The sequence below is a fragment of the Panthera uncia genome, assembly GCF_023721935.1.
Source record: "Panthera uncia isolate 11264 chromosome E2 unlocalized genomic scaffold, Puncia_PCG_1.0 HiC_scaffold_19, whole genome shotgun sequence".
Classification (NCBI taxonomy): Eukaryota; Metazoa; Chordata; class Mammalia; order Carnivora; family Felidae; genus Panthera; species Panthera uncia.
In genome coordinates, this window is record NW_026057588.1 from 13,156,515 (window position 1) to 13,176,267 (window position 19,753).

Below are 19,753 nucleotides of genomic sequence, written 5' to 3' on the forward strand. Positions count from 1 at the left end.
GTGTGCGTGCGTGTGTATTGGGTAGGGGTGGGGGGGCAGGCAGATGCTGGTGGCTTTGAGCAATCCCTCCGATGCCCAGGGCTGTCTGATTCATCCCAGGTTACCTCAGCGTGGGGGCCTGGGAGCGACATGGGGTGGAGCCGTGGTTCCCTTTCCTCCAGCCCAGTGTGGGGTGAAGGTGGCTGGAAGGGCTGCCTCTGCTCAGCAAGGCCTGCACGTGGGCCAGGGAGCCGCCCAGGAGCCGCCAGGCCCTCCAGAGTGAGGTCCCGAGGGCGGGGGCAGGCTCCCCCCAGTCCCCAGTTGGAATCCCTGAGGACAAGTCCACATCTTCCCCCTCACACTGGGCTGTCCTTGTGGCTCCACCCTGCAGAGCACCCCGAGCACAGAGCACAGCCAGCTGGTGGGGTGGGGGGTGGGGGGCAGAGCCTGGCCGCCCTGAGGGTAGGGGCTGCGGGGCCAGCCGAATCCCTCTCGCACTCTGATGGGCTCTTCTCTTGTCTTGCAGACTGTGCTCTGTCCACCGCACCTCCTGCATGTCCTGCTGCCCTGAGCTGTCCCAAGCTAGGTGACAGCGTGTTACGCTGCCACCATGAATGAGGTGTCTGTCATCAAAGAAGGCTGGCTCCACAAGCGTGGTAAGGGGCTGCTTTCGTCCACCGGATTGCGTGTCTCCCCTTCTATCTTGGCTTTCCTTCTGGCGGCTGGTGCCCGGGGAGGCAGAGGTACAGGGTCTTTACAGCCCGAGGAGCCTGCGTGCCGAGCCCCACCTGTCTGCCCCAGGCCAGGAGCTCCTTACAAGCCTGTTTCGTGGAATCTCCTTCAGCAGCAGCCTGGGGAGCCACAGATCTGCCTGGGCCCCCAGCATGGGCCCCCAGGCCAGATCTCGAGTCTGCCTCTATATTAGTGGTCTCATTCATAGCCCCATTTTATAAATGAAGAAACTGAGGCTCAGAGAGGGGAAGTCACTTCACTGAAGTAATACAGTGGGGTGACATCCCCCATTCATTCTTTTAAGCATATACTCACTGAGTGTGTGTGGTGCGCCAGGCCGCCCAGGGTCCCAGGCTCCTGGGACATGTGGTGTCCTCACGGAGTTTATATTCCAGTGGGGGCTGGGGACAGTGAACAGAGAAGCAGATCTGTGATGCCAGGAGGTGATAAGTGCTGTAGTGAGAAGTAGGAACTCCGAGGTGAAGCCGGTCTGAGGAGGGGACAGTGAACAGAGCCCCAGAGGAGGGGAGCGAGTGAGCCACACACAGAGCTGGGCAAGGGGGTCCTAGGGAATGGGGCAGCAGGGATGAAGGTGGGAATGTGCTTGGTTGAGTTGGCCTGGGTGGCTGGAGCAGGGGGAGCGAGGGGGAGCTGAATGTGGCATCCAACCATGCTGGGCCTTGGAGGCCACGGGAGGGACCTTGGCCTTAACCCTGCAGGAGATCTGAGCCCAACGTATCAGGAGCCAGGGCATGGCCTCCTCTGCTTGTACTGGTGGGCAACTGAGGCCCAGGGAGATGAAGTCATTTACAGCGAGGAGACTAACATCCTACATTGTAAGACCCCCGGGCCTCCTGTCCCCAGGAGCGTGGTGCTTACCGGCTTAGGGGGACAGCTGTCCAGGCGCTGCGGAGTAAAGGAGGCCGACTGTCTTGGCTTCTGTGGACCTTCTTGGGAGGGAGAGGGCCAAGCTTGGTGGCAGCGGTTCTCTGTGCACATCCATTCAGTCAACAAACACTTACTGAGCAGAGCCACTGTGTTCCAGGTACTGGCAATTCAGCAACGAACCAGACAGGCACAGATCCCCCTCCTTGTGTTGGTGTCACATTTAGTGGGGAAAGGTGGGTGGCACCGATGGATGAGCGTGGACAGTGGTGGTAAGGGCCGTGGAGAAAAATGGAGCAATGTGGAAAGGGGGTGTGGGAGGCAGTGGGGGGAGCTGTCGTAAACAAGGTGGGCAGGGAGGGCTTCACCGAGAAGGGACGTTTGATAAAAATATGCAGGAGGCCAGAGAGTGAGCCCCACAGCTAACTGGGACAGGAGAGTGCAGGTGGAGGGGCCAACTGTGAGTCCAGAGAGGGAGTGGGCCGGGCGTGTTTGAAGAGGGCAAGGAGGCTAATGGGGCCAGCCCCGTGGGAACTGGGAGAAACACTCACCCGTCCTGCCTTGTCCCAGGCTGCAGACACAGCAGTGAGGAGGGATGGAGGTGGTCCCCAGAGCCAGGCCTCCACCATCAGACTGAGCAGGGGAGACCTGTTTCCCACTGCCGTTTCAAGGCAGGGGTGGTATTTGAGTCACCTTGGTCCACCTGCCCAGGGTGGGCCCTGAGTCTGGGGCTGTCATTGGAACTTTCTGAACCTTGGCAGATGTCAAAGTTCTAACCCTGGTTCTGCCACTTCCTCTTGGTGACTGCAAGCAAGCTATGTCACCTCTGAGTCTTGGTTTCACATCTGTAAAATGGGTTAACAACCCAGACCTCTGACATACTCGGTTCCGTGAAGGCAGGGATTTTATCTGGCTTGTTCCCTGTGGTATCCCCAGTGCCTAGAAAAGTTCTTGGCATGCAGTGGGTGCTCAGTAACTGTTGAGTGAATGTGTTGAGATTGTGTGTAGGTGGTATATACGTTAGGGTGTGCCAGGGTCTCAGGCTCCTGAGTCTCTCCAGGCCAATGGCTCACGGGGCTGCTCTGTGAGGGGCTTTGGAAGTGGCCAGAGAACTGTTGCCAGGGCGGGGCTTTGTCTCTGGTCTAGGGCTGCCCATGGCATTAAATGGGCTTCAGCCCCTCTTAGGCCTTCAGGGTCTCCATTCATGCTGCAGGGGGCCAGATGAGCTGTTGGGATGGCCCAGCTGGGACACAGCCATCTTGGGTTTGCACCAGGCACACGTGGATGCATGTTGCTCCTGGGCCATTCTCCCCCCCCCCCCCCCCCCCCCCGCCGCCCCTAACGTAAGCTCTAGGCCCAACATGGGACTTGAACTCACGACCTCGTGGTTAAGAGTTGCATGTTCTACCGACTGGGCAAGGAAGGTGCCCCCCGTCGCCCACCATTCTGAGCAGAGGCAGGCAAGGAAAGGTGGGCACCTGTGCCATCGCACCCTGCCTCTGGTGGTTAAAATAATAGAGCCCTAGTTTATCATGTGCCCATTCTGTCTGTGCCAGGCATGGGCTCTGCTCTAGGCAAGCCCAATTTTGATGCATTTCCAAGCTGCCCTGTGAGGTGGGCACCATCTTACAGGCGAGGAAGCTGAGGCTCAGCAGGAAGACTGATTTGCCCCAGGTTTCGGCAGAGAGAGGTGGCTCTCTGATTGCAGAAACTGTGATCTCCAGGCCTGGCCCACAGGCTACCTCTTGCTGAGCAGGGTCTGTTAAGGAACAGGCAAAGTGAGAGCACGACTCTTGGAGTCACTCATGCCATGTGTTGGTCCCCTTTCTGACACAGCCTCAGCACACCCTCTGCCAGTGCCCACCAGGCCAGCCCCTGTCTGCCAGTTTTGAGGCAGACAGTGTAGTGGTCAAGAGTGTAGACTCTGGATGGAGCAAACCTGGGTCCAACCCTAACTCTCCCAGTTGACAACTGCGAGCCTCAGGCAAGTAATAAAAACCTCTGGGCCTCAGTTTTCTCATCTGTAAAACGGGATTGTTGCGAGGATATTTTTCCTGGCCTTCTAGGTTTCTTTTCTTTTCCTCCCTCCTTGCCTCCCTTCCTCCCTTCCTCCTTTCCTCAGCTTATTATCAATATGTAAAACACCACAGGTAAGTACCTGGATCATAAACTCACTCCAAAACCAATGTGCAGAAGTCCTCTGTCCTTCCCAAGCAGTAACATTTTTTCCTAACTTCCAGTAGCCTTAGGTGAGTTTTTCTGGGTTTTTTGTTTTGCTCTTTAAAATAGAGGTGAGGGGGTGCCTGGGTGGCATAGTCAGTTAAGCATCCGACTTTGGCTCAGGTCATGATCTCACAGTTGGTGAGTTCAAGCCCCCGCATTGGGCTCTGCACTGACAGTGTGGAGCCTGCTTGGGATTCTCCCTCTCCCCCTCTCCCTCCCTCCCTCCCTCCCTCCATCTCGCCCCCCCACTTGCATTCTCTCTCAAAATAAATAAACTTAAAAAATAAAGTTGAGGTGAAATTTACATAACACAAAATTAACTCTTTTAAAGTGTACAATTCAGTAGCCTTTTAGTACATTCACAATGTTGTGTAACCACTACCTCTGTCTAGTTCCAAAACGTTTTCATCACCCTAAAAGAAAACCCTGTACTTACTAAGCAGTCACTCCCCATTCCCCCACCCCCACCCCCAGCCCCTGGCAGCCACCAATTTGTTTTCTGTCTTTAAGGATTTACTGATTATGGCCATTTCGTATAAGTGAATCATACGGTAGGTGGTCTTTTGTGCCCAGCTTCTTTCGCTTAACATTACACCTTTGAGGTTCATCCATGTTGTAGCGCAGATCAGTATTTCTTTGCCGCTTCTGGCCGAACAATATTCCGTTGTATGAAAATACCACATTTTGTTCATCCATACATCAGTTGATGAACATCTGGGTTATTTCTACCTTTTGGCTATTGTGAACAGTGCTGCTACGAACACTTGTTTGCAAGTATTTGGGTACTTGTTTTTAGTTCTTTTGGGTACAGACCTAGGAGCGGAATTGCTGGATCATATGTTCTCTGTAACCTGTATTTATACAGGTGGTATAAACTGGGTCATACGTTCTATAATCATAACTTAATGTATTCTGTGTGATTAGATCATATACATATTTGCGTTTGTGTATCAGGGTTGTGTATTCCATACTTATAACCTATAATATATTCTATTTTTTATTTTCTTTCTTTTTGAGAGGCAGAGAGAGACAGAGCGTGAGCGGGGGGAGGGGCAGAGAGGGAGACACAGAATCCGAAGCAGGCTCCAGGCTCCGAGCTGTCAGCACAGAGCCTGATGCGGGGCCCAAACTCATGAACCGTGAGATCGTGACCTGAGCTGAAGTTGGACATTCAACCGACTGAGCCACCCAGGCGCCCCTCTATTTTTAAATTTTTGAGGAAAACACCAAACTTTCCCACAGGGCTACCTCATTTTACATTCCCACCAGCAGCGCGTAAGGATTTCTTTTGTTCCACATCCTCACCAGCACTTGTTCTTTTCTTTTCTTTTCTCTCTGTTTTAAATTACAGTTCTCCCTAGTAGGTGTGAAGTGGTACCTCATCATGGTTTTGATTTGCATTTTTCTAATGACTAATGATCTTAAGCATCTTTTCATGTGCTTGATGGCCGTTTTTATATCTTTATAGAGAAATGGCTATTCAAGTCTTTTGCCCATTATTTAATTGGGCTAATTGTCTTTTTGTTGTTGAGTTGTAAGAACTCTTTATATATTCTGGATACTAGACCCTTGATCAGATCTATGAATTGCAGATATTTTTGCCCAGTCTGTTGGTTGTCTTTTATTTTCTTGATAACATCTTTTGCACAGAAGTTTTATTTTATTAAAGTTTTTTTTTTCATGTTTATTTGTTTTTGAGAGAGAGAGAGACAGAGCATGAGTAGGGAGGGGCAGAGAGAGAGGGAGACCCAGAACCTGAAACAGGCTCCAGGCTCCGAGCTGTTGGTACTGAGCTATTGGTACAGACGTGGGGCTCAAACTCAACGGACTTCAAGATCATGACCTGAGCCGAAGTCAGACATCCAACTGACTGAGCTACCCAGGCTCCCCAGAACTTTTGTTTTTAATGATCCACTTAATTTTTTTTTTTAAGTTTATTTCTTTGGAGAGAGAGAGAGAGCGTGCGCGCACACACATGCACACACACACAAGCAGTTGAGGGGCAGAGAAAAGGAGAGACAGAATCCTAAGTAGGCTCCACGCCATCAATGCAGAGCCCGATGAGGGGCACACACTCACAAACTGTGAGATCATGATCTGAGTCGAGATCAAGAATCAGCTGCTTGGGGCGCCTGGGTGGCGCAGTCGGTTAAGCGTCCGGCTTCAGCCAGGTCACGATCTCGCGGTCCGTGAGTTCGAGCCCCGCGTCAGGCTCTGGGCTGATGGCTCGGAGCCTGGAGCCTGTTTCCGATTCTGTGTCTCCCTCTCTCTCTGCCCCTCCCCCGTTCATGCTCTGTCTCTCTCTGTCCCAAAAATAAATAAAAAAAAAAAACGTTGAAAAAAAAAAATTAAAAAAAAAAAAAAGAATCAGCTGCTTAACCGACTGTGCCACCCAGGTGCCCCTTAATTTTTTTCTTTTATTTCTAGTTCTTCTGGTGTCATATCTTAAGAATTCATTGCCAAATCCAGGGTCATGAAGACTTGTTTCATGTATTCTTCTGAGAGTTACCATTTTAGCTCTTATCTTTAAGTAGATCCATGTTGAGTTAATTTTTGTATATAGTATAATGTGTGAGGCTGGGGTCCAGTTCTGTTCTTTTGCATGTGAGTCTCCAGTTGTCCCACACCATTTGTTGAAGAGACTGTTTTTTTCCCCATGGGCTAGTCTTAGCATTCTGGCTGAAAATCGATTGGCCATAGATATGTGGGTTTATTTTTTGACTTTCAGTTCTATTCCATTGGTCTATATGTTTATCCTTAGGCCATGCTGACTGGTGACTGTAGCTTTGTAGTAAGTTTTGAAATTGGGAAGCGTGAGTTCTTTTACTTTGTTCTTCCCCCCATCTCCCAATATTGTTTTTGGCTCTTTTAGACCCTTTGCCCTATGAATTTGAATTCTGTGTAAATGTAAAGATGGGCTTTTCTGTTTCTGCAGACTAGGTTGTTGGAATTTTGATAGGTGCCGTGTTGACTCTAGATTGCTTTGGGGAGCATTACCATCTCAACATAGGAAGCCTTCCAATCCATGAACACAGGATGTCTTTGTATTTGTTTAGGGCTTTAATTTCTTTCAGCAGTGTTTTGTGGGTTTTAGTATGTACATCTTTTGCCTCCTTGTGCTATTATAAATGGAATTTTTAAAAAATTTCCTCTTTGGATTGTTCATTGGTGATGTGTAGAAACAACAGCTGGTGTTTTTGTGTTGATCTTGCTGAGGTTATCAGCTCTAATCATTACTTTGTGGCTTCCTTGTGATTTCTTATACATAGAATCATGTTATGTGCACATAAAGATCGTTTCACTTATTCCTTTTCAAGTCTGATGCCTTTTATCTTCTTTTCTTCTTTTTCTCTGGCTAGAACTTCCAGTGCAGTGTTTAACAGCAGTGGTGGAAGCAGTAGACCGCTTCGTTTTTTCCTGATGTTTAAGGAGAAAGTTTTTGGTCTTTCATCATTGAATGGTGTTAGCTGTGAGTTTTTTATAGATGCCCTTTATCCTGTGGAGGAAATTCTCTTCTGTTCCTAGCTTGCTGAGTATTTTTATCATGAAAGGGTATTGGGTTTTGTCAAATACTTTTCTACAGCAGTCAAAATGGTCATGTGGTTCCCCCCCTCATTTGATTAATGTAGATTACATTGATTGATTTTCATATGTTGAACCACTTTTGCATTCCTGGGATAAAACCCATTTGGTCATCATCCTTCCTTTGTGCTGTTGAATTTGGGATTTTTGCTAGGTTTTTTTTTTTTTTGTTTTTTTTTTTTTAAACTTTATATAGATTGAGTCATTTAGTATCCACACTGGAAGGAATTTAATAAGTTAAAACCCATAATATACTTAGGACAGTGCCTGGCATAGAATGTTACCTTATCATTGTCACCAATTAACAAATATCCCCGTGAGAGGAGACAAAGACTCAGAGAAGTGAAGTGACTTATTGGAGGCCACACAGCACACATGGCTTGGAGCCCATCCTGTGATCACGCCGTGTGAGTTGAGGGCCTGGTGCAGTCTTTGCTTGCTTGCACAGTGGACTGATGGTAACAGAGCATCTGCTGAGTCCCTGTGGTGTGTTGGGCCCTAAGCTGGACGCTTTATGGTTGCCGTCTCTTTTAACAGCTTGGGCTGTAATTCGCATACCATACATTTCAGCCATTTATACGGTTCAGTGGCTTTTAGTGTATTCAGAGTCATGTATCCATCATTGCAATCCATTTTAGAGCATTTTCACTACCCTGAAAAGGAACCTGCCCTTCCCCTTGGCCATTCCCCTCCAGTCTCCCTCCAGACTACCTCCTCCCCTGCTCCCAAGTCCTAGGCAGCCACTAATTTGCTTTTCACCTATAGATTTGTCTACTCTGGACATTTTATATAAATGGAATCCTATAATTTGTGGTCCTTTGTGATAAGCCCTTTTCACTTAGCTTAAGTTACGGTTCATCCACGTATTAGTAATTTTTATGACTAATACCCTGTTGTATGTATATGCCACGTTTTGTCTATCTGTTAGTTGATGGACTTATGGGTTTCTACTTTTTTAAAAAATTTTTAAATATTTATTATTTTTGAGAGAGAGAGCGAGAGCAGGGGAGGGGCAGAGAGAGGGAGATACAGAATCCGAAGCAGGCTCCAGGCTCCGAACTGTCAGCACAAGGCCCGACCCAGGGCTTGAACTCATCAACCACGGGATCACGACCTGTGCTGAAGTTAGACACCCAGCCGACTGAGCCACCCAGGCGCCCCTCACCATCTTACTTTAATCCTTAGCAGCCCTCTGAGGAGTGGGTCCTTGCAGTGTGGATGTGTGTACGCGGCGTGCTTGGATATTCGTGGTTAGAACAAATGGAGGCAATCAAGGGGCACTCAGAGGGCACAGCAACAGTTATACCCTGCCTGGCACAGTGTTTTGACATTTGATCCACCTGCACGGCTGTCCTGGTGAATACCAGCCCATGGGGTTTGGCCTTACAGGGCCACAGGGCATGTGTGTTTAGAAGCCTGGGCCTCCCCTGGGACTGTGCCACGCGCTGGCAAGGATGGCTGGGATGGCTTGCTGCTGGCCACACGCTGAGGCAGCTGGTGCCCTGGGGCACTGCAGCAGGCGCCTTCCTGCCAGGCATGACCTCTGGATCACTGGGGCCCAGCCCAGCGCCCAGTCTGCGTCAGCAGGGGCTGCCCGGAGGTTTTCTCCTCCCTGCCCTCTCATCAACCCTCCTCCCACCCAGGTGCCCTTTGTGAGGTGCTGTCAGCTTGCCCTGACCTCTCTCCCTTCCCCCTGCCTCTGATCAGGTGAATACATCAAGACCTGGAGGCCCCGGTACTTCCTGCTGAAGAGTGACGGCTCCTTCATCGGATACAAGGAGCGGCCTGATGCCCCAGACCAGACCCTGCCCCCCCTAAACAACTTCTCTGTCGCAGGTGCGTCTCAGGGCACGCCATGCCAGAGTTCAGGTGCTCAGAGAACCGCTGGCAGGTCCTGGGGGCACGTGGAGGTTGGCCTTTCTTGGGTGTGGGCCTGTGCAGGGCCTGCGTGCCCTCGGGTCCCTTCCCCACCCTTCCCCTCTGCCTCACCTTTGTGTCAGCTGGGCCTCAGGAGGGAGGGCTGAACTGGTAGCCAGTGGGGAGGAGGAAGAAGGGAGAAGCCAGGCATTTCCCCAGCCCCTCGCCCCAGGCAGCACGCCTCTGCGCTTCTGAGTCTGCTGGCCAGGCCCCATGGTTCTGGCTGGTGTCAGGTGCCTGCGTCCTGCGCTCTGGTAACAGCACACTTCTCTGTCCCTCTAACCTACGACAGCGTGGCTTCCCACTCAGCTGATCACAGGGCCGACTTGACGTCCTCCGTCCCCCCTGTGGTACCCCAAGTGGTGCCTTTCAGTGGACCGTGGCCAGGGAAAGCTTGACCGGCCCAAATCCCTTGCCTGGCCTTGCAGAACCACAGTCTTGCCCCTGACCCTCTGCTTCCTTCCTTCCCTGGTGACCTAATTGGTCACCGTGTCCTCATCGTCCCGCCTCCTAAGAACATTTCAAAGAAACCCCCATCTCTTCTGCAGCTCCTCAGCCCCAACCACTGTCCTCTCCCACCGGCTCCCTGCGCCAGCTTCTTGCCCAGCGTCACCCCTCGAGGCTGCTCCTACCTATGCTCTCTGAAGCCAATTCTAGTTCCCTCTCTGTCCTGCTAAGAGCCTGTCTTGGTCACTTTCCCTGCGGTTTGGTGACTCTGATGTGGCTATGCCCTGCACCAGTTTTTCACCTGAACTGCCAGCCTATCCTGAGAAGCTTCCTGTGCGTTTCTCCCTGGATGTTCTCTAGGTCTGTCTCACCCACCATGTCCCAAACTGGCCTTCGAGTCTCCCCTTCCCCAACTCCATCTACCCTGTCTCCATCTCAGGGAGGGCCCTATTACCTCCTAGTGTGCAGGCCAGAGATCTGGGCCTCATCCTAGTGGCCCCACTCTGCCATAGTCCCGACCTCTTCCCCAGGCTCCCAGTCTCCCTTCTGTCACTGTCTGCAAGGCAGCTAGCGGGATCTGTCTGAATCTCTTCATGTCCCTTCCCTATTGAAAGCCTTTCATGGCTCCCTTTTGCCCTCAAGCCACAGTCGAGGTTCGTCACCACACCCCCCAAGCTCTGCAGTCTGGCCCTCTCTTCTCCCCTCCTCACGTCTAGAGCAGAATTTACCATTCCCTCACTGTGCTGGACTCTTTACCTCTGGGCTTCTGTATACGACGCGCCCTTCTGCACGACTGACTACATTCCTTTCTCCTTGAGGGCTCGGTGCAGAGATGCCCCTTCCTCTGGGATATGCCTGAGTTCTCTGCTAGGTCGGCTGCCTCCTGGGCTTCCCCCATGACCACTGAGCTGTCTTCCCTGACACACACTGGACCTGGAGCCCCGTAGGGACAAGGCCAGGGCTGACTCAGTCACTAACGTATCTCCACACCATCTGGCATCCAGGAAGGTGGCTCGGGGATTGTAGGCTGCAGGCCGGCGGGGCTGTTCCCTCACCCTCCTGCCTCTGTCCTCTCTCTGCCTGCAGAGTGCCAGCTGATGAAGACTGAGAGACCACGGCCCAACACCTTCGTCATACGCTGCCTACAGTGGACCACTGTCATCGAGAGGACCTTCCACGTAGACTCTCCAGATGAGAGGCGAGTGTGGGCCTTCGTGTAGCCGCCCTTCGAGAGTGGCCAGGCCTAGTGTGAGGAGGAGGGCCCCTGGGCCCCCTGCCCAGGAGTTTCCAGTCTCAGCCCTTCTGAGAGCTAGAAAGAGCAGGGGTTCTTAGTCTGCAGACCTCATTCTCTGTTCTTATACTGGAGCGTGCATTGGGATCATGGGCAGAGCTTAATAGTACGGAGCTTTGGGCCTACTTCAGGGTCTCTTGTTGGCTGCAGATCCCTGGACGGTTGGGGAGCTGCATTTTTAATTTTTTTTTTTTTTTTTAATGTTTTATTTATTTTTGAGAGAGAGAGAAGACTGAGCATGAGCGGGGGAGGGTCAGAGAGAGAGGGAGACACAGAATCCGAAGCAGGCTCCGGGCTCTGAGCCGTCAGCATAGAGCTCGACGCGGGGCTTGAACCCATAAACTGCAAGATCATGACCTGAGCCGAAGTCGGACGCTCAACCGACTGAGCCACCCAGGCGCCCCCAAGGGAGCTGCATTTTTAATGAGCATGCCATTGATTTTGAAGCAGCTGGTCCAGAGAGCCAGTGTTAAAAAGATCAATTTAATCATCAGAAGAGATGATACAGACTTACCTAGTTCCACAATCAAACAGTGTAAGGAGGTTTCTCTCACTTCTGCCCTGTCCGCCCCCACCCCTGCCCTCGGGTTAACTGCTCTTGTCCTGTGTCCTCGGAGAGCTTCACGGGTGGACGAGCTCATTCAGGGAGACTTTTGCACCCTGCTCTGGTCTGGCTCCCCTGCTTGGTTCTTTTTACACAAAAGGTAGCATTGTACTCAGAACTTGCTTTTTTACTTAACATATATTAGGGAATCTTTCTGGTCCGAGATATAGAGAGCCACCGCAGCTGCTGTATTGGGTTTGGTTTTTGTTTGGGAGAGAGAGAGCACGCAGGGTCGGGGAGAGGGGCAGAGAGAGAGAATCTTAAGCAGTCTCCACGCTCAGTGCAAGCCCATTGTGGGGCTCCGTCCCATGACCCAGGGATCACGACCTGAGCTGAAATCAAGAGTCGGACGCTTGACAACTGAGCCACCCAGGCTCCCCATTTAGTTTCTCTTTTAAACAGCTGCACACGTATGTCCCCAAGGTCACCTAGCAGTTTTTTATGAGTGGTGATTGGTGAATATTTCCGGGCTTCGGCTCATTACAGGCGGTGCCGCAGCGAAGTACGTTGTGCTTATCTCGCGTGATACGTGTGCGGGTGAATCCGTGAAAGGAATTCTTAGATTTGGGATTCCTGGGTCACCGGGAATATGCACTTGTGATTTTGAGAAGTGATTCTCTTACGTGATATCTCAGAGTGTCCCCACGGCCTTTTGTTTTCAAACGTTTAGATTTTTACCAGTCCGATCAGTGGGAAGTGGCACCATAAGGTGGTTTTCACTGGCCTTTTTCTCTCTGTGGGTGAGCTTGAGCATTCTCTTCCCGTGTTCAGGAGCCACGTGAGTTTCCCTTTCTGAACTGTCTGTTCATATCCTTTGCTTATGTTTCTGTTGCATAGTTGGTCTTTTTCTTGTTTCTGAAAGCTCTTCACGTATGAGGGAGCTTGGGCCTTAGTAATGCATCGCAAATCTCTTTCTCCCCACTTTGTCCCTTTGGGACTCACTTTGAGAAACACTCCTTTGGCTTGTCTGGTGGGTGTGGCTTCAGCTAACCCTCCAGTGAACTCATTAAAACAGTGCCGTCCAGGAGAAGTTTCTGCCATGATAGAAGATTTCAGTACCTGTGGCGTCTAAGAGGGTGGCCAGTAGTCACAGGTCCTGTTGAGGTTTTAAAACATGGAATGTGTCTAGTGCAGCCGAGAAATGGAACATTTATTTAAATATTTAAGTATTTATTTATTTATTTACTGAGAGTGTGCACAAGTGGGGGAGGGGGAGAGAGAAAATCCCAAGCAGTCTCCACATTCAGCGCAGAGCCCGACGCAGGGCTCGAACCCACAAACCGTGAGATCATGACCTGAGCTGAAGTCGGACGCTTAACCGACTGAGCCACCCAGGCGCCCTGGTCACCCCCCGTCTTGGACAGTGCATATCTAGAGCACACACAAAACAATATCGTAAGATGTGTTTCCACAATATGTATTGTAACTGTCAGTGCGTAGCTTCCCAAAGTTAAAAATACACCTGCTCTGCTGAAGGCAACAGAACTACCTCCCATCTTGGGCCGTGAGGTGTTACTCCCTTGAAAGCTGGGGACAAAAACTGTGGACTGCCACTAAAAGCAGACAGAGACCGTTAGGTATATAGGGCCTGGGTGTCGGAAGGTGTCGGGTAAGAAGGGGAAGGTGACTCAAGGAAAGGGGACCAGTATATGCAAAGGCCGGGAGGTGAGACAGCTTGTCATCACAGGGACCACAGTGGGTTCTGTGTCACTAAAGAATCCAGGGTCAGGGGTCTTGGAAGAGGGGAAGTGGAGCTCAGCCAGGTCCTGGACTCCAGTTGGAGATCCTCCCCAGGGCTTGGCAGCCCGTGAATTAATTGGGGTTTGTCACAAGGTTGCTAAAAGATTCAGGGGGATGATAAACAGGAAACCCTTGATTCAGCAGTACCTGGCACACAGTTTGCAAGCCTGGAGAAGGAGCAGTGGGGAGCCGGCAAAGCATTTTGGTGGTCCACTCTCCGTTTCAGCGGGATTCTGTGCCGTTTAGCGTCGGGAAGAATCCCTTTACCAGGACTGGGAAGGGGTGGGTGGACAGCCCTCACCTTGCTCCTTTTCTTAGCACCTGCCACTGTTGCTGCTGGAGAGAAATCTGCTGGGGCTGCTCTGAGACCAGACTCCAGGGGCCTGACCTTAACCCTGGGGGACGTGTGAGCTAGCGAGAGGAGGGTGCTCATTTGTGGCTGTCCGCACTGGCCTGCCCCGCGTAGGCCTGAGCCTGGGGAGAGGTGGCAGGGGAGGGCCAGCGACGGCCATACTGGCCACTGATGTTGTCTAGATGTTGAAGCAGCCTGCTCTCTGGGCTCCTGGTAGCCTCTCCTGCCTTCCCCAAGATTCCCCTGCATCCCGCCATCTTGTATCAGATGTACAGGAAAGTGGAAAGACTAGTGCAAGAAATGGACATCCAGATACCCTACAATTCCTAGACTCATCAGTCCGGCCATTTGCCAGGTTTGCCTCCTGTGGCTTTGTTTTATGCTAAACTGTGAACTTCCATGCATATCTCATGACGCTTTGCTCCTTAATAACGTTGGCAGACATCTGACTTTCTCCTACAGAATCATGATGCCATTACCACACCCGAGGTGACTGTTCATAGTATAGTATTTACCAGCCTGTCCATATCCATGTCTGCTGGAATTTCCCCAGTTGTCCGCAAAATGTATTTCAAACCAGGATTCGCTCAAGGTACCTGTTGTCTCTTTGGCCTGTTTTAACCTCGTTCAGCCTTGTCTTCCGTCTTTGCTCTCCCCCACCCCCTTGTTTTTTGTTTTTTGTTTTTTTTAAACAAGCTGGGGAAACTGTCTTGTAGAATGTCTCCACTCTGGATGTGTTATCTTACTGCTTTTTGGCATTGTTTACTTTGTTCCTCTCTGCTTATATTTTCTGTATGCTGGAAATCAGGGTTGGCAAACCACGGCCCGGCCTCCTGTTTTTACAAAGAAAGTTTTATCGGAACATGCCACATCCATTCATTTACAAACTGTCTATGGCTGCTTTTGCCCTACTCGGGCAGAATTGAATAGTTGTACCGGAGACCAGGTGGCCTATGAAGCCTAAAACATTTACTATTTGGCCCTTTATAGGAGAAGTTGGCAGATCTTTGGCCTTAGCAGGTATACATAATAATGCGTCATGTTATTAGGATCTTCTTAATGTAAATCACTAAGATAAATGTAATTTCTCTGCTTAGAACTCTGAGTGGCTTTTAGTCTCACTGGGAGTGAACTCCAGAGTCTATGCCATATTCTGCAAAGTGCTACATGATCTGGTCTCCTCTCCAGAATCATTTCCTACTGCTAGTTCCCGCACTTCAGCCACAGCAGTCTCTTTGCTATTCCTTAAACATGCCATACACACTTCTGCCTCAGGTCCTTTGCACTTACTATTCCCTCTGCTTAGAAACCTCTTCTCCCAGGTATCATTACGGTTCTCTCCTTAGCTTCATGAGGTCTCTGCTCAAATGCCACCTTCTCAGAGTGTCCTGCCTTGCCCGCCATGACTCTGCTGTTCTTCTGCTTTATTTTTCTTCATAGCACCTGTCTACCAGCTGTGACACTTTCTATTTATGTATTTCTGTCAGGAACACAAGTAGGTGTTCAGTAAGTGTTTGTTGAATGAGTTAAAAGAATAATTAAAACTAATTCTCTCTTGAGCCAGACTCGGTTTTAAAGTATTATTTTTAAGGGAGTGAGTTGCTTCATTCATTCATTCATTCATTCATTCATTCATTCAGAGAGCACGTGTGCGGGAGGAGCAGAGAAAGAGGGAGAGAGAGAATCCCAAGCAGGCTCCATGGTATCAGCGTGGAGCCTGACATGGGGCTCGATCCCACAAATCGTGAGATCATGACCTGAGGTGAAATCAGGAGGCAGACACTTAACTGACTGAGCCAGCCAGGCACCCGTGTTCTAAGGTCTTTACGTATATTAACTCAGTTTATCCTTACAGCATTTCTAGGGATATTGGTAGTGAAACAGACACACAGAGGTGGAGGACAAAGGAGAGGAGAGCTGAAGGGCGTGGATTTTCCCCGCCAGGCAGCCCATCTGAGGGTGTCTAAACAGAAGGGGACCCCAGAGGCCCTCCAGCTGTCAGTGTCTCTCTGGATCAGAGGGGGTCCCTGGTGAGGGAGAGAGGCCCCCCGTCTGCCGTGGGCCAGGCTGTCGGCTCTTCTGAAGCTGCGCTGAGGACAGGCCTGCCACCTGCAGTTCAGTGGGCTTCCCTCTGGGGTGTCTCTGGTGCCGCTCAGCAGAGTAGCGTGGGGCTGGGTCCGGGTTGCAGAGTCTGACCAGCGCTGTGCCCCGTCTTGCAGCGGAGCTCAGGTCCTTGGCTGTGGTGAGGAACAAAGGAGGACGCGTCTGGGCCGGGCTGCTCCTGTGGAATTGCGGTTGCTGGTGCCTTTTCTCTCTTCTGTCCCCTCTGCCACCACCGGGCACTTTGTCCTGAGGACAGCCCAAGCCCCCTGATGCTGCTTCTCCCTGCCCCCAATCCGCAGCCCACGGCAGCTGCAGACTTAAAACAGAAATCTGATCCTGTCAGAACTCCCAAGGGGAGGCTTGCCTTCACTCCACTCCTGGGCTCCCGGCTTTGTGTCCCTCGTCCCCTGAGTCTTCCGGCCAGAGCGCCCGTGTGACCCCCTGGGTCTCCTCTGGGAAGGAAGCTGTAACTCTCAGCAGGGAGTGGTAGCGTGGCGCCAGGTGTAGGGGCCTGGCTGCGAGTCTCTGCTTGGCCCCCTCCTGGCTGTGTGACCCCCACAAGTGACTCCACCGCTCTGTGCCTCGGTCTCCGCATCAGAAATGCCCGCCCCCCTCCGGTGTTCTTGATGAGTATGGAATGAGCTGGTGTCTGTGGAGCTTTTATTTTTTCCATCGTGTCTCTGGGGAAAGGGGGTCGGTTCCCCTGGGGGCTCTCCTTTGAGGAGTGGAAGCACGGCGGCCCCAGCTGTGGGTGGCAGCTCCCCTCTGCCCCAGACACCATGTTGCAAACCCTTAAGGAGTATCCTGGACGGAGGCCCTTGCTTTTTCTCTGGAATTCTGTGCCGCAACCTTGCAGTCTTGGCCCAGTTGGAACAGGATCGGGGGCTTGTCCGGTAGTGGGAGAGCCCCAGTTACCCCTGAACAACCTCCTACATCTCTGGGGGTTCCTTGGCTCCCTGTGGGGCTGGGCGGTGTGAGCCAGGGTGGATGGGACAGGCCTCCCCCGGCGTCCTTGACACCTTCCTTGGGGCCGGCACTTCCTGTGTGCTGTGCCCTGTGCGCAGCAGCTCACCCGCGCCTCAGCGTGCCTGGTCTCCCGAGGAGGGAGAGGTGAGCTCGCCCTGGTGGCGGAGCGGCTGTTCGAGCCCCGGCTTGTGCTGCTCTGTGGCCCGTGCTCCTCGCCACCAGCTGTGCGGCCCAGAGAGACTCCTTCCAGCTGCCTCTGGTGCTCCCTGCCGGGGATGTGTCATTTCTTTGCCCGGCTTCTGTCGATGGACTGTGTTCTCCCCGCTTACGAACAGAGATGATGGCACACTCTGCATCTTTGTCTTTACCTTGCCTTTTGGTTTTGTTTTTTTCAAGAGAGATAGCGAGTGGGGGAGGGACAGGGGAACAGAGAGAGAGAGAAGGGAGAATATGAATCTTAAGTAGGCTCCACGCTCAGCGAGCAGCCCAACTTGGGGCTTGACCGCACGACCCTGGGATCATGACCTGAGCCGAAATCAAGAGTCGGTGGTTCAATCAACTGAGCCACCCAGGTGCCCCTTTAACTTGCTTTACTCATGTGACAATCCCTCAAGATCTCTGTACATGAGCTATATATGTATTTTTTTCTTTTTAATATATTTAGTGTGTCTCTTAGGAGATTGGTGATTTGTTTTTTTCGATCCATGGTCTTACACCAGAAGTCAACATTTAAAAACTTCTAAGAGGACAGTCATGATCTGATAAAGCAGATCGTGGGATGTGCCCCCCACCCACTGCCCCATTTCTTTGGAAAAGAGAAATATTAATGTGGGGATAGGGATTTACACTGTAATTTGTTCCAGAGAGGTCATGGGTTAAAACAAGTTGAGAAATGGCAGCCTGAGACATTGGCTCAGAGAGGGAAGAAGCCAGTGTTGCTCTGCGTGCGTGTGCATCGGGGCTCCGTGTGCCCCGGGTCTGGGGTCACTTGAGCTTTGGCCGCCTTGCTCACTCATTCCCCAGATACCACCTGAGCACCCACCCACGTCCAGACAGACGAGATCCCTGCCTTCATGGGACTGACGAACATGGGCTATGGGGCCCCCGGGCTCGGCCTCGGGAGGGCCAGTGTGCCAGCCCTTAATGTTTGCGCTGGCAACATTCACACCTCTGTCTTCTGAAGCATAATCTCCTGTGAGCAAGGCCATGTTGAGACTCCGAGCTTCCAGGTGTGAACTGGTGCCTCTGGGCTTGGTGACGACTCGGTTCAGACCAGGTCGTGGATCTAAGCGAGAACAGCCCTGCCCTTCGGCTCTCGAAGGTCACGGGCCCTCTGTGATTCCAGCTACCAGGCTCAGAGCACCGACTTGTGTTTTTCCTGAATTTTGTTTTTTAAATCTGCGCCTCCGTTTCCCTATCTGTAATGCACAAGGAAGGGTGAGTGGCCTGGGAGTGTTCGTAATCGGGGGACAGTGGAATCAGACTCTTCCTTGCCCCTGACTCCCAGCTCCCCTCCCTGGAGGCAGCCAGGGCCCTGCATCGGCGCCCTTCCAGAGGTGTTCGTGCCGGTGTGCATACACGTGTCTGTGCGTAAATCCCTCTTTTCTACCTCCAGTAGTGTCACATTCCACACTGTTCTTTTTTTTTTTTTAAGTTTATTTTTATTTTGAGAGAGAGAGAGGGAGAGAGAGAGAGAGAGAGAGAGAGAGAGAGAGATCAAGCGGGGAAGGGGCAGAGAGAGGGAGACAGAATCCCAAGCAGGCTCTGCGCTGTCAGCACAGCCCAGCAAGGAGCTCGAACTCATGAACCTTGAGATCATGACTGAGCCGAAGTCAAGAGTCAGACACCCAACGGACTGAGCCACCCAGGCGCCCCTCCGCACTGTTCTGCACCTTCTTTTTTCCGTTAAGGTATCTCCGGTCACCCCAAGCCCACACATGGATCTGCCTCCTCCTTCCTGGGAGCTGCAGGGGGTCTCCTTGCATAGATGTTTCATGTGCGTTCTCTGCAGCTGCCAACGGCTGGCCGGCTGGCGAGCACAGTACTGCTGCCACCCTCCATTCGGTCCCAGGTGCCGTCACCCAGAGACACACTGGGTCTTTATAGAATACCAAGCAAAAGCAATGCCCACCTAAATTGAGATAGGCCACCGACTAAGATGCACCCAGATTCCAGCAGCGTCAGAACCTGGGGACATTGGTGCCACAGGACTGGTGGACTGTAGTCGCTGGGGGCTGTCAGTATGTGAGGAAGCAGAGACTGAGTGCAGCCCAGCAAGGTGGTTCCAACTTCTCAGGCCACTTGCACTCTGCGTGACACTGGCCAGGGGCCTCGGTGCCTCGGGTGTGCAGGAACAGTTTCACCTGCTGCCTGGGGCTGGGGGTGATTCTGGAAGATGTGTGGCTGACTGGCTGATCTCACTGAGGCTTATCTAAAATTTTTTTTTCTTTTTTTAAAAAAAATGTTTTTTTAATGTTTTATTTATTTTGGGGACAGAGACAGAGCGTGAGCAGGGGAGGGGCAGAGAGAGAGCGAGACACAGAATCCGAAGAAGGCTCCAGGCTCTGAGCTGTCAGCATAGAGCCCGATGCGGGCCTCGAACTCAAAAACTGTGAGATCATGACCTGAGCCAAAGTCAGACGCTTAACCAACTGAGCCACCCAGGAGCCCCTAAAAATTTTTTTTTCAGTTTATTGATTTATCTTGAGAGAGAGCAAGAGGGGCAGAGAGAAGGAGAGACAGAACCCTGAACAGGCTCCGTGCCATCAGCTCAGACAGAGCCCAATGCGGGGCTCAAACTCACGAACTGTGAGATCATGACCCAAGCCCAGATCAAGAGTTGGACACTTAAACGACTGCGCCACCCAGGCGTCCTGCATTGAGGCTTATTAAATTGCTGTAATTTGGGAGGTTGCCTCTTTGTGCTTTTTGA

The 19,753-nt window shown here is 51.6% G+C and overlaps 1 protein-coding gene across 3 annotated transcripts in view; it reads left to right on the forward strand.

The window, feature by feature from the left end:
* AKT2 (AKT serine/threonine kinase 2) overlaps positions 1-19,753 on the forward strand; it is a 63,025-nt gene that overhangs the window by 33,881 nt on the left and 9,391 nt on the right. For all 3 annotated transcript variants that reach the window (XM_049621821.1, XM_049621822.1, XM_049621820.1), the window contains 3 exons: positions 506-635; positions 9,109-9,237; positions 10,852-10,967. In XM_049621821.1, the coding sequence (XP_049477778.1) occupies positions 590-635; positions 9,109-9,237; positions 10,852-10,967 (291 nt within the window). In that variant the 5' untranslated portion in view covers positions 506-589. The remainder of the gene's footprint in view (positions 1-505; positions 636-9,108; positions 9,238-10,851; positions 10,968-19,753) is intronic.